This window comes from Furipterus horrens, unplaced genomic scaffold (genome assembly GCF_987537825.1).
Source record: "Furipterus horrens unplaced genomic scaffold, mFurHor1.1.pri manual_scaffold_1, whole genome shotgun sequence".
NCBI classification, from domain to species: Eukaryota; Metazoa; Chordata; class Mammalia; order Chiroptera; family Furipteridae; genus Furipterus; species Furipterus horrens.
In genome coordinates, this window is record NW_028327171.1 from 60,756,387 (window position 1) to 60,770,756 (window position 14,370).

Here is a 14,370-nt window from a genome sequence, read left to right on the forward strand (position 1 = left end):
GACATCTTGCGATGATGCTGGAGTGTCCTCTCCAGTGAAGCTGAAGCTACAGAGCCTGGGCAGGGTGATATGGAGGGTCTGCTGTTGCCCATGCAGCAGACCCCCCCCTCTCTTCGCAGCTGAAGGGTCCAAGGGAAAGACGGAGTCAATACAGCTTGGCTTCAGGTGCGCCGCAGGAGTTGCCGGTGTTGACTACAACGTCAAACCGCCTTAGGGACTCCGGCTCCGGATTTTCTGTCGGGGTTTACTCCCTTAGCCTTTCCCCTGAAGAGGTATGCCGCAAGGCAGCGGAGGTTTTTTGGAGTCAGAGTTTTCCTTCTCTGAGTAGAGGAGGTAGAATAGAATAAACATCTATAATTATTGTTCTCTCACACAAAATGGTTGGGCATCTGCTGTACTAGGCCTTCTGCTACCAAGGTCACATATGACAGGTGACATTATGTTTGAAGGTCAAAGTAACATAGCCAGATCCAGATTAAACCTTAATTTCTTCAGGAGACCAATATTACAAACTAATATTTTCAAAAAGTAAGAATATTTTATCACATTTAAGAAAGAGATAAAGAAGGGATTTATCAAGTTAAACTGAGGAATAGCAGACTCAAATAAAAAACAAATTTGGCTATGTTGATAGAACCAAGTTAAAAATAAAAACAGGCTAATTTTCAGTACAACAGACAAATATTATGGTGTTTACAATATTGTGTATTTTACAAAGCTGAGAAACTATGTATAGTACTATAGTTTAAGGACAGTACTATACTTTCAGGGCCAATTGTTCTTTTCCAAAAATTAATATATTTTTAAGATTTTATTACTTTATAGATGTTTCAGTCTTTCAGTCTTTTTAAAAATTATATTATAATACATACCATCATAGGAATAAAATTAAGTTACTTATAAGTTCATATCGTTCCAAATATATTAAGCTTTTAGTTTCAGATTCCTAATGTTTACCCCATTGGTAATGTAACTGAGACATGACTTTTTTTCAGCTGACAGCTAATTTCAGGTGAAGATGTCCTACCTTTCAGATGGTTTAGATTCTGACAGCTAAGCATCCATTCTCCAGGGTTCTGGGCCACCATAAAAGCCTCAAAAAGAGTAGCAGGAAAGAGATTGATTGTATCTATGCGGTAGTTCTTGTTAGTCAATGTTTGGCCATGGAAGAAAGCTGCGTGCACATCAACTTCATTACCCATACCAAAAAGGTACCATTTCACTCTGTCCTCTGCACACATGGACAGTCCTGGGAGACTTCCAAAAGCATATCCATTCACAGCTGTAAGTCAAGAGTAGAGATAGTGACTAATAGACACTGGTGCCGGGGATAGTGATAATTACTGCTACAGAAATAATCAATTTGGAATAGAAAACACCTGGTACATATACTACTATTCTTCCCACATCAGTCATAACTAATCAATCACAGCGCTCTTTAATTTTGGACCTGAATTTAGCCCCAGGATTCTTGTCAGCACAGTACTAGCAGATGAACATGACACTGAAGATGAAGCCTCCTTGCTGTTTTTTGTTATACACTCTATTTGTAAACACAAATGTGTGCATATACACAAGACATACACACATGTAGTGGATAGCAAAAAGACTGATGGTTGTTTAGTAATCAATCATTAATTATGTTGTTGGTGGTAGTATGGAAAATTTCTTTTTTGCTTATCAGAATTTTTCCAATTTTCTATAGTATAAATAAATTCCTTTTGTAATAAGAACACAGGAAGGTTTCTAAAAAACAAAACAGATTGGAAGGCAAAATTAGAAGACATATGAAGGAAAGAAGAAATACAGGGGTAGTATGGTAGAGACCTGTGACCAGAGAAGCAGGATGGCCTGAGAAAAAAAGAAACTTAAGGTTACTGTACAAACTGAGTGGTCCTGGAGAAAAGGTGGTAATTGGTTCTGGAAGACACTGGGAAAGTATCTGATGCAACCGAGGTACCAAACCAGACCTACCCAGACTAGAATTTTGAGTGTCTTTTTGTTGACAAAAGGAAAGAGGATCTTACAGACAGAAAAAGCAAACGTTGGAAGCAAAAATCTGTACTTTCTTAATAAGTTTAGTTTTCTGCTTTGGTAGTATAATTATTTTTGTATTCTCAGTTTCTTAGTAAAGCCTCTTTTGAAGAATCTAAAAACAAGCAAACAGAAATTAAAACTTATTGGTCTAGTTGGTGTTAAGGGATTTAAGTTCTTATGCAAATTCTGAGTGATAGAAAATCTTACTGAGCTCATTATTTATCTCTGAGAATAAAAGAAAAGCCTAGGCGTTAAAGAAAGCATTTCTAGAAGAAGTAAAGTACTGAAATATAGAAGAAATGATGTAAAGTGTGGAGGGACAATGTATGTATAGAGAAATACCTTTTAGAACTATTTTCCTAAATAAATAATAGTTTAATGCTTTAAAATAGTGTTTAGTTTAATAATTTTTGGCTGTCTCAAATAATTTTTAGAATGAGTTTGGAGGATAAAAAAATATAAAAACATACATATGCATTAATCCATAATTGATGATGTTTATCCTATCAGTTTAGGAACAATTTGGTGAATCTGGTTTTACCTGTCTTAGTTTTGAATTGCCATGTTTAGCCCAATATCAAGTTGCATGTCTAATATGTTTTGTTATCAGAGCTACAGACTAGAACCTACTTATTCACATAAGGGAATAAACCTAGCATACTTAATGGATCAAGATAAATATGATAAAGGTAACATATCTTTGGTAATCTTACAATACATTCTGTTACTCTCCTGGAAGTCTTCGTTGTCTTTGTCAACTTTCTCTGGCTCAGAGCAGTAGGTTTCAATGTTGTCATCTAGGTACCAGCTGAGGTTTTCATCCACCACAGAAAACATCACTACAAATTCTTGGTCAATATTTTTTTCTTTTTCTTTTTCTTTATCCAAAGATTCTGAAGTGAAAAATTGCTATTTTAGTAGAACTTAATCTTAACCATGTTTTTAGTTTTAAATTTTTTTTATTGCTTCTTTTTCTAATAAACCACAAATCTGGACTAGTCACTCTTGTTTTACAGAATTGGAAATAGTTCAGAAGTTTTATGTTCAGTGTTAGGGGCTTGGCAGACACTAATATATTTGGATATTCAGTAACCATATAATTGTTAAATGCTTTTTGGAAAATGTGAAGGTTGGAATTCAAAGTTGTGTATACATCTTCTGGTGCACATAGCCACAAGCTGAGACAAGTCTTTGAAGGTAACTAATGATTGTTCAAGTAAGAATTAGAATTCAAGCTCTTGGCCTATGTTGACTTTTTCATTATGTTAGAAATAGTTAATATGATATTATATTTACCAACACAAAACAGGTGACCACAGATCTATCACCATGGAGTGTCACTAAGGGAATCACATTTGGAAAAGTCATACATGTCTTCAATACCATTGTGAAGTTAGATACAGCAAACCTCTCCCCAAGAAGAGCATATATCCTGTAGCTTAGCAATGTGTATGAATATTTGTTCCATTTATCTCTTCTTCTCCTAATCTGCTCTGCTTTTCCCTTCCTTTTTTTCTAGATTTACTGCCTCTCTACCTTACCTACTCAATCACAACACAGAAGAGTTGACTTATATTTAAAAAATGAACTGCCTGTTTTGTCTCTTGTATTTTGGTATATTTTTAGCAATAATGAGACAATGTACCTTTTTTACAGAATATTAAAGGTCCGATGAGTCCTGAGGCAATATCTCTTGGAGCATCAATGTGGGAGTGGTAAATTCTGGTCACACAATTGCCATCTTCCTCAGCAGGACTTTGTTCTTGGGTAGCATGTAACATGTATGTATACTGCTCACCTGGATTCACTTTGTCATCTGCTTTTTGAAAATTCATGGTGTTATCAGGGTAGATGGCCCCTAGGAAGCAACATATAATAAAATTGCAAATTGAATGTGTTTGAATTTAAAAGAGAGAATAGATGTTTACTAATTTATTCAATATCTAATATGTGTCCCCTTGAGGGATGTAATGATGTCCTATTTGAACAGAGGAATGAGAGACTAGAGGGTCTGGAAGCTTCACAGAAAATGTTATCATTATATCAACTAAGTCTTCAGGAAACAGTAAGAGATATGTCAGAAGCTCAGTGATTTTGGTTTGTAATTTAAAGAACCCCTTTTGCCCTAGGGTCATGGTACGGAAATATGAACAAAATGACTGCTATCCTCTTTTATAATTTGAAACTTTTTATATAAGATTTTGCCTGTGAAGTAATCATTTTTTTTATTGTTTTACTTTTAATTTTGTAAATTTCCAAACATATTCACAAATTGAGAGAACAGTATGGTGAACCGCCGTGTACCTATCAACCCAATTTTAACCATGATCAATTCAAGGTCAGTCTTGTTTCATCCATACACAAATCTTGTTTCATCATCTAATTATTTTAAAGCAAATCCCAGACATCATATCATTCAGTCGTAAATACTCAGGTATGTATCTCTAAAAGATAAGAATTCTTTTTTCTTTTAACATAGACAGAATACAATTATCATACCTTTAAAATGATTAATGCACTAATATACCATGAAATTGTAAAAAAAGTAAGATGGTAGTCAGCCTCTATGCTATGAATGTAATTGTTAGGTTCAGAAAAAGAAAAAAAAATATGTGATTAAAACATTCACCTCCTAAAACAGTAACTCTTTTTTAAAAAAGACTAGTAATTAATCAGATTTAATTTAATCTTAATTTTCATATTTGATCCCTATAATTTCAATGAAGTGCATAATGGCCTCAGCATTTTTGCTTATAATCACAGCTGACATTTATTGAGATATTACTACATACTATCTTTGTCTCTATTTTATACAGAAGGAAACTGAGGCACAGAGAATTTAAGTAACTTGCCCAAAGTCATTCAGCCAGTAAAAGGCAACATTGCACTTAAATCTTGGTTTGTTAATTTTGAAGTCCTTGCTCTTAACCACAATGAAGCACCAAATTTTTCATCATCTTTATCATCATTAAGTACTAAGGATGATATAACAGTCCTACATTCAAACAACCTTTTGGTTAATTGTGCCTCAGATGTGACTCTTAGGTCACCCAGCCATGTGCACCATTTGGCTGATGTGTGAGAGTACCCATGCTGCCTTAGCTGCAACGATTGATCCGAAGTTACGATTGGGGGTGACAATGGCAACAGTATATTTACTGTCTTCAATGATAAGACTACCCTTGTCTTGAGTCCTGTTTCTTCCTTTTGGATTTTTGCCTTTTCTAGGCATACATGCACACTGCTTGTTTTTCTTACTCTGGCTATTTGGCTGGAAAGAAGTTGGGCACTGAAAAGAATGTCCAGCTCTCATTGCCTTTCACTATATGTGTCCACCCAGACACCCCAACACAGTAACACTTAGCAAAACACACCCGTGAGAAACACGGCATTATCATGATGAACTAAAATAGCTATTAATAAAATAGTTTAGATCTAAACAACATAGTTATAGGTCTTGCTACGAGTGGAGTTCATAATCTTAGAAGTTAAAAAGTGTTCCTACTGAAAATTGAGAGGAAATTTCAGATAGAGAATGAACTGAACTTACCCTCATGTTCTTTATAATAAGTTATCCCATGTGCATGAAAAGTGTATGGCCTAGAGGCAAAGTTTTTTAAGTGGACATAAATGGTATCTCCAGTTTCTGCTTTGATAATAGGGCCTAAAAACCCCAGCCACACAGGTTTTTCTATCATTGTCGTAAAGGTTTCATCTGTGTACTGAAGATAAAGGGCCTTTTTGTATAATCGCCCAATTCTATCAGGGCCATTTTGAAGATAAATATTGGAATGTTCCCTGCAAAGGAAAAGAAGACAGTCACTCTATCAGAAGCCATCATTTCTGGGGTAACATTATAATTAAAGAGAAATTAATGACCATATCACATTAAATGTTTGCCTGTTGTTGTAGGGGTGACTCTCAAAAATTAAGAGGAGAGCTGGCACTTAGTCTTGGTATTTTAATTATGTGAGGTGTCCCACATCAGGGATGTGGCAGAGGGACCATCTGTAAAGGTGCCATAAATATATAATGCAGCTTACCAGAGTATTTCCTATAATATTTTTATATTAAAACACAGAGGCATTATGGAATAGAGTATAAAATTAAAATGAAATATTAAGATAAGGCAGTTAAGACAGTTCTCACTTATGGTAAACCTCTTTAAACTACTGGAAAAATTTGAGTTTTATAAGCAATCAGTATGGGTATTTGTGTGTATATATACATGTTTTCCTAAATAGAGTAGAATTAATGATGTTAAATTAGTTCTATCATTTTTATTTCTTTTAGTAGCACTAAATTAAGGTAGGAATTGATGTGTGTAATGTGTATGGGCTTTAAAATTAACTTTGCATTCAAATTACCCTTCTGTTTTTTTTTAATCCCTTGCTACCAAGAATACTTGAACATTGAATGTTTATAGTCTGATTTGTGACTGATTAACAGTTGCTTAAAGCTTTCCTAAAAATATCAGCAAAGTCAATAGTAGCTGCAGAAAAAAAGAAAAGAAAGGAAGAGAAAGAAAATGAGTTTGGTATTCAAACTTTGGGAGTAATTCTGAAGTTATTGTCCTTACCAGAAGCCTGGATGGTTTAGTGGGATCTGTGGGCACTGTCAACTACAGTATTCCCTCACTTACAGCGGGTATTATGTTCTAGACCCCTCCCGGTAATAGGTGAAAATCTGCAAAGTAGGGACCTTACATTTATTTTAGTATTTATATATATTTTAAGGCTTTATAAACCCTTCCCACACACTTATAAACCGTTCCCAGTCCCTTATTAACCTTTCCCACTCCCTTATTAACCTTTTCCACATTTTTATAAACACTACTTATGTTCTTAAACATATTCCACACTCTTAAACCTACATAACTTTAACAATATATGTATACAGTACCGCAAAATCCTGCAATATAGCAAAAAATCTGCGATAAATAATTAAAATAATATTTTAAAAAATCCCGTGATACAATGAGGCCGTGATAAGTGAACCACAATGTAGAGAGGGACTACTGTAATGGTTTAGGAGGTCCCATTTCAAACCTGGGCTTTGGCAAGCCCCTCTGCAACAGAGCAACCAACATTTCCTCCAAAAGAATAAAAACTTCTAGCACTCAGGCTAATGATCTGGGGTTTGTTTATGTGTGCGTGTTGACTAATTTTGTGTCAAGGATCTTTGATGCCTTACCTTTTTCCACTCAATCCCTGTGAGGCCCAAATAACCTGATTAAGGAATAAGCGTCGTCCTGTTTCCTCAGCTGTAAATTCATAGGAAAGAGTGAGATATTTTCCTTTTCTCTTTCAAGTCAGGAGTTGTACTTGTCTGGGAGCTCTGGACTTTCATTGCTGCAGAGTTTAAAGACCTAGTTTTTAAAAAAATCTAGGGCTCTAGCCAAAACTTTCTTAAGTTTTAATGTGCATAGGTATCTACTGAGGACCTTGGTAAACCACAAGTTCCTGAGCCCCAAACCCACTGATTCTGATTCTGTGCATCTGGGGCAGGATTCAGGCATCTGCATTTACTAAAATCCCCCCACCCTGTATGTTCTGATGATGCTCTGAGCTCATTTAGTAGCCTGAGTAGGGGAGGCTCCGAGGTGAATGTAATAGCTCCCAGCTGCTGAGTCCCAGAGGTAGAGGAATTCCTAGAGATAATGAGACAGAAAGGTGGCGGGGTCTGTTTCCAGAACAGACCTGGTAGTGGCCAGGCCTCTGCTGGCATGGTTTCGTGGGGGCATCAGATTAAGCCTGAGTGCTAGAGCCAATGAGCATGACTGCTTGGCAGTGGTCATGGTGGCTGAGTTTGGGCAGTAGGGGCCGGTGTTGAGATAGCAGAGACATCATGCCTTGGGTTAACCAGGGGCTTTGACAATGAGCATCTTGTGGTTGTTCTCATACACCAAATACTCGATTTCCTCGAATTGTGTAAACTTGAAGATTCTCATATTGTTCACTTAAAAATGAATGAGATGGGGCCCCCTTCCCCAGTCCTGGTGGGAGGAGGGCCAAGCAGAAAGTTAGAAAAATAAGGTAAAGTCTTCGGATCTAGTATGGGGTAGCAAATTCATGTTTATGCCTTCATTTCTATTTGTTTTAATTTTCTCGTTGTTTGTTGCAGTTTCCATTTTGTTAGTATAAAACTGAAAAAAAAAAATTCAGAAAGGCTCAGAGAGACTTTAAGGATATCAAAATGCATGGAAAAATACCAGGACAGGGATGTGAATCACCCTCCAACCCCCGCCCCGAATCCCTGCAGGTTACAGCATTAGTAGTGAGGCGAATGTTTTTAATAAACAGATGTTTTGACAACAGCAAAACTCTGAGGCACTGAAGGCTACTGAGATACTGACAGATTCACCCAGTCCATACTGCTGAAAGCAGCTCACCAAGAGTCCAGTTCGAGCTGGGCACACAGCTGCAGCAGCAAAGCCTATGGAGTGAAGATGTAGTCCCCTCTGCCCCATCAGAACCTGGACCACTTGATCTCAGAAGGTGCATCTAAACCCCAGGGTAAGTTTTCTCCAGTGTCTGTACACGCTTTTATTGCTAGGCGATTGGTCCCGATTATACACACACACACACACACATACACACACACACATATATAGCATATATATGCTATATATAGTATATATAAGAGTAATATATAGTATATATGTGAGTAATATATATTATATATATTTTGATCTGTCTGTCTCCTCCCGTGTTGAATCAACATCTTACGATGACGCTGGAGTGTCCTCTCCAGTGAAGCTGAAGCTACAGAGCCTGGGCAGGGTGATGTGAAGGGTCTGCTGTTGCCCATGCCCGTCCGTCTCGAGAGACGATGGTGTAGCTTCTTAAGAGTCTATCTGCACCGCCGAGAATGGCTGTGCAGTCCGACTCGGGAGTGACACGGTACCTGTCTCCTCCCATGTTGAATCGACATCTTGCGATGACGCTGGAGTGTCCTCTCCAGTGAAGCTGAAGCTACAGAGCCTGGGCAGGGTGATATGGAGGGTCTGCTGTTGCCCATGCAGCAGACCCCCCCTCTCTTCGCAGCTGAAGGGTCCAAGGGAAAGACGGAGTCAATACAGCTTGGCTTCAGGTGCGCCGCAGGAGTTGCCGGTGTTGACTACAACGTCAAACCGCCCTAGGGACACCGGCTCCGGATTTTCTGTCGGGGTTTACTCCCTTAGCCTTTCCCCTGAAGAGGTATGCCGCAAGGCAGTGGAGGTTTTTTGGAGTCAGAGTTTTCCTTCTCTGATGTGCCCTGACTGGAGGAGACAGATACCGTGTCACTCCCCAGTCGGACTGCACAGCCATTCTCGGCGGTGCAGACAGACTCTTAAGAAGCTACACCATCGTCTCTCGAGACGGACGGCTGCCGACGACGACGATATTTTGATCTGTGTTTTACCATGTCCTGTTGATGTGTATCTTACATAAGGCCAAAGTTTAAAAATAGTTCTAAACTCTTTTTTTTATTGATTAATTTTAGAGAGGAAGACAGTGGGAGAGATAGAGAGAGAGAGAAACATTGATTTATTGTTCCACTTATTTATGCATTTATCAGTCACTTGTATGTGCCCTGACCAGAGATTGAACTCACAACCTTGGCATATCGGGCTGAATAGCTCTCAGATTCTTAGGGCTTCATTTAAATACAGTGTGTATTTATATATTCTAAAAGTGATTCTAAAGCACTTAGTCACATCCCATTTCAACAGAGCAGGCTTCAATAAAATGCTTTCATTGCATTGAAATTCTCCTGTATTAATTATTTCCTGAAACAGGAGGAGTGTTGTCTAAGCTTTGGGATTTCTTGTACACAATGATTTCAAGGGGAGGGAGTTGAAAATTACTTTTCAAATAGTTGATCTGAAGTTATAATATATTCAGGTATTTTAAAATTTGGAACTCCTTTTATATACATAACAATATGCAAAATATATTTCACATCTTGTCTTTTGAGGTGAAACAAAATGAAGTCTTAACCAAATTGAGAAATATTTCACATTGCGTGATACTTTAGGGGAGGTGCATTTGTTTATGTTCTGCTTCCGGATGAACATCAAAGGGTCATTAGTGAATACTTATTAAATTACAGGAGCGCAGCTTGGGGACAAAGGGTCAGTTACTGGAAGACTGCAGGAAGTTTGCCAGTCAGATACTCCATCAAAAGAATCTATTACAGTTGTTCTTTGAACCAAAGGAAAAAAAAAAAAATCACATTAATTGTAGTTCTTCCTGTTGGCAGTTGTAACATGCTCTCTTCTTCTTTTTTATTGTTGTTCTATTACAGTTGTCCCATTTTTCCTGTAACGTGTTCTCTTCTATTTATTACAATAGATATGTCCCCCTCTAAGTAATCACATCCTTCCTTCTTTGTCTTTTTTTCTCCCTCAGTTTCTGTATTCTTATAGCCAACTCCTGTAATTTCTGGTAGGGTCAGACCCAGAAGTGAATTTTTAATGGTAGGGGAATTTAAAATACTTTTATACTGCCTTAGTAGTATAATAATAATGCTACTCCCTTCCATAATTTCATAATGCACTCAAGTGGTATTGGTTTATGTTTATATATGGTTACTAATATGGGGAAAGTTTCTGGATTCTTAGCTTCATTAGCTGAGACACAGCATATGAGTCTTCTGTTGCTGCATAACAAATGATCACACAGCAGCTTAAAATAACATTCATTCATTATTTCACAATTCTGGCATGGCGTGACTGGGTTCTCTGCTCAGGTTATCACAAAGTGCTGGCTGGCTGAGTGCTTGGAAGGAGGCTCTGGAAAAATTCACTCCCAGTCTCATCCTTGTTGTTGGCAGAATTCATTTCATTGGGTTTGCAGGATTAAAATCCTTGTTTCATTGCTGGCTATCAGCCTAGAACCTATCCCAGTTCTTTTGGCCATTGTATTCCTTCTCAAGTGGCTCATTCTATCTTCAGGTCAGCAAGAGATGGTCCAATCCTCAAATCTCTTTGAATCTCTGACTTCTTCATCTCTCACTGGAGAGTTCTCTGCTTTAGATTAGGCTTTATTTTAAAGTCAACTGTCTCATTGAATATAACAAATCATGGGGGGGATATCTCTGGGGACCATTTAAAAAATTCTGTCTACTACACATAGGAATCAGAAGGAAAACAGAACCTAACTGGTAGGCAAAGACTCAACCTAGGTGTACATGGCACAAGCAAGCGGATTATAGCTCCTAACTAGCTTTACTCCACTCGCACAACATGAATATAGTATCTAGTGTCAACCTTCTTTTCAATCTGTCCTCAGGAAAAATAGCAACTGTGATAATAAATCTCAGAGCTTGAAAAGTGTAAAATTCTATAGCTGTTTAATTAGCTCCCTCATACAGGCTGTACTGCAGAAAGTGTTTGTACCTCACTAGCTATTATTGCCTGCAATTTTTTATTTGGTAACTTGGAATATGAGTGATTTTAACTGACTTTTCCAGATTATTTTAGCTAATAATTATAACTTTTTAATCATGTAAAAAATTTTCAGACCATTTTTGAAGGGGTGAAGTGATTAAGTATATTTTATTGACTATGCTATTACAGTTGTCCCAATTTTTCCCCCTTTAACTCCCTCCTCCTGGTACCCCTCTTCCTTCCAGCAATCCTTCCCCCACCTTAGTTCATGTCCATGGGTCATGCATATAAGTTCTTTGTCTACTCCATTGCCTATATCATTCTTAACATCCCCATGACTATTTTGTGCCTACCAATTATGCTTCTTAATCCCTGTACCTTTTCCCCCACTCTTCCCCTTCTGCCTCCCTACTGATAACCCTCCAAATGATCTCCATAGCTATGATTCTGTTCCTGGTCTAGTTCTTTGCTTAGTGTTTTTGTTTGTTTGTTTGTTTTTTAGATTTAGTTGTTGACAGCTGTGAGCTTGTTGTCATTTTAACATTCATAGTTTTGATCTTTTTCATAAATAAGTCCCTTTAACATTCCATGTAATAAAGGTTTGGTGATGATGAACTCCTTCAGCTTTACCTTAGGAAGCACTTTATCTGCCCTTCCATTCTAAATGATAGCTTTGCTGGATAGAGTAAGCTTGATTGTAGGTCTTTGTTTTTCATCACTTTGAATACTCCTTGCCAGTCCCTTCCTGCCTGCAAAGTTTCTTTTGAGAAATCAGCTGACAGTCTTATGGGAACTCCTTTGTAGGTAACTCTCTGCCTTCCTCTTGCTGCTTTTAGATTCTCTCTTTATCTTTAACCTTTGGCATTTTAATTATAAAGCATCTTGGTGTGGTCCTCTTTGAGTCTAACTTGTTTGGGAATCTCTGTGCTTCCAGGACTTGTATGTCTATTTCTTTTGCCAAATTAGGGAAGTTTTCCTTCATTATTTTTTTCAAATAAGTTTTTAAGTTCTTGCTCTTCTCCTTCTGGCACCCCTGTGATTTGGATGTTGGCCCTTTTGGAGATGTCCCCGAGTCTTTTTATTCTCTTCTCATTTTTTTGAATTCTTGTTTCTTTATTTTGTTCTGGTTGAATGTTTATTTCTTCTTTATGTTCCAAATAGGCAATTTGAATCCCAGCTTCCTTCCTTTCACTGTTGATTTCCTGTGGATTTTTCTTTATTTCACTTAGTGTAGCCTTCATTTCTTCCTTTATGCTTTTGCTGTATTCAATGACATCTCTAAGCATTCTGATCCCTAGTGTTTTAAACTCTGCATCTGATAGGTTGGTTATCTCTGCTTCACTTAGCTCTTTTTCTGGGTTCTGTTCTGTTCCTTCATTTGGCCCATATTCCTTTGTATCCTCAATTTGGCAGCCTCCCTGTATTTGTCTCTGTGTACTAGGTGAGCTGCTTTGATTCTCTGTCTTGGCACACCTATTAAGTTGTATGGGGCAGAACCTTGGGTATTTGCCAGGGCAGGGCAACCCACTTCACTTTGTGGCTCTGTGTTTGGTGGAGGGAGGGTTCAGAGAAGGGACAATGACACTGCTGACTGACTTCTGGAAGCTTGCCTGGTACTTGCCCCATTTCCAGTCACTTTACCCATTTCCCGTTTGTGACTGGCACCCCTCCAGCTGCTGCCCTGGTGGTGGTGTACAGAGTGGGTAGGTTTGTGTGCTTTCCGGGCCTGTGTGGTTCCTGTAAATGAACTCTCCTGAGAAACTGGCAATTTTTCCTGCTGCCCCAATCCTCACTGGTTTTTACAGCCAGCAGTTATGAGGCTTTATTTTTCCTGGTGCTAGAACCCTGTGCTGTGTGGTCTGGCCTAGGGCTGGGATCACTCACTCAAAAGGTATCCCCCTGATGTTTATCCACCACATGTGAATGTGGGACCTCCCATTCTGGCACCTTATCCTCTCTGCCCCAGCTCCCTCTCTCTGCCCCTTCTACCCATCTGAATGAATATACCTTCTTTAAATCCTTGGTTGTTAGACTTCCATACAGTTCAATTTTCTGGCAGTTCTGGGCGTTTTTTGTTTTGAGGTTAGCTGTGATCCTTCTTATGGTTGTGCAAAGAGGTGAAGCCTGTCTACCTATGCCTCCATCTTGACCAGAAGTGAAAATTTTTTATTAAAAAAATTTTTTTGCTTCCCTGTTTGCTTAAACAGGGCCTAATGAAAAAAATCAACTTATGTTCTGATAATAATAGTAAAGATTAATATTTATTGACTTCTTTTGGTATCATGATCCCTCAACATCATAATTATAATACTTGTTAATAGGGTGAAATGTTCTTAGTTCATTCTGTATTTCTTTGGCCAAAATTTGAGTCACTATTTCTTCTTACTCATTGATTCTGCTTATAATGACACCTTCACTGTACTATTTCTAGTTTATTTCTCAAAACCAAGATGGGTTGGAAAACTAGATAATAAAGTTTGTAAGAACTGTATGTTAAATAAGAGACACCAAGCCTGAGTGAGAGCCTACAAAGTCAATGTAAAAGGGTTTTATGATAACTGTTCTTGTGTTTAAAGATTTTTTTCACTTACTTCTAGCTTTCTATATGTCACCGGGAAAAAGAATTTAACCTTAAGATAACCAAAGCATTGTAATTTCTTCCATTATATAGACAATAAACACAATAAATATTTAGTTGGTGCCTACTATAGACCCACAAAAGACTGTTGTGCTTACTAATTGTTTTGTATATGTATGTCTTTCATTATTATTTAAATATAAATAATTTTGGAGCAGAAAACTATTTTATAGTTTTTTAATTTACTTTCTGCCTCATTCTATTAGTAATAAATATTATTGGTATTAATACAAGAAAGGTAAATTATTTTTCTAGTAAAAAATTCATGTATTTCTTTCTTTTAATATCCTCTAATGTTTTCAGTTTTATTAATCTTATGTAT

The 14,370-nt window shown here is 37.5% G+C and overlaps 1 protein-coding gene across 2 annotated transcripts in view; it reads right to left on the reverse strand.

Moving 5' to 3' along the window:
- Positions 1-14,370, reverse strand: part of LOC150021192 (ceruloplasmin) — a 76,398-nt gene that overhangs the window by 54,205 nt on the left and 7,823 nt on the right. For both annotated transcript variants that reach the window (XM_090275710.1, XM_090275715.1), the window contains exons 2-5: positions 5,588-5,835; positions 3,683-3,895; positions 2,751-2,930; positions 1,028-1,282 (exon numbers count right to left, since the gene is read on the reverse strand). In XM_090275710.1, the coding sequence (XP_090131836.1) occupies positions 1,028-1,282; positions 2,751-2,930; positions 3,683-3,895; positions 5,588-5,835 (896 nt within the window). The remainder of the gene's footprint in view (positions 1-1,027; positions 1,283-2,750; positions 2,931-3,682; positions 3,896-5,587; positions 5,836-14,370) is intronic.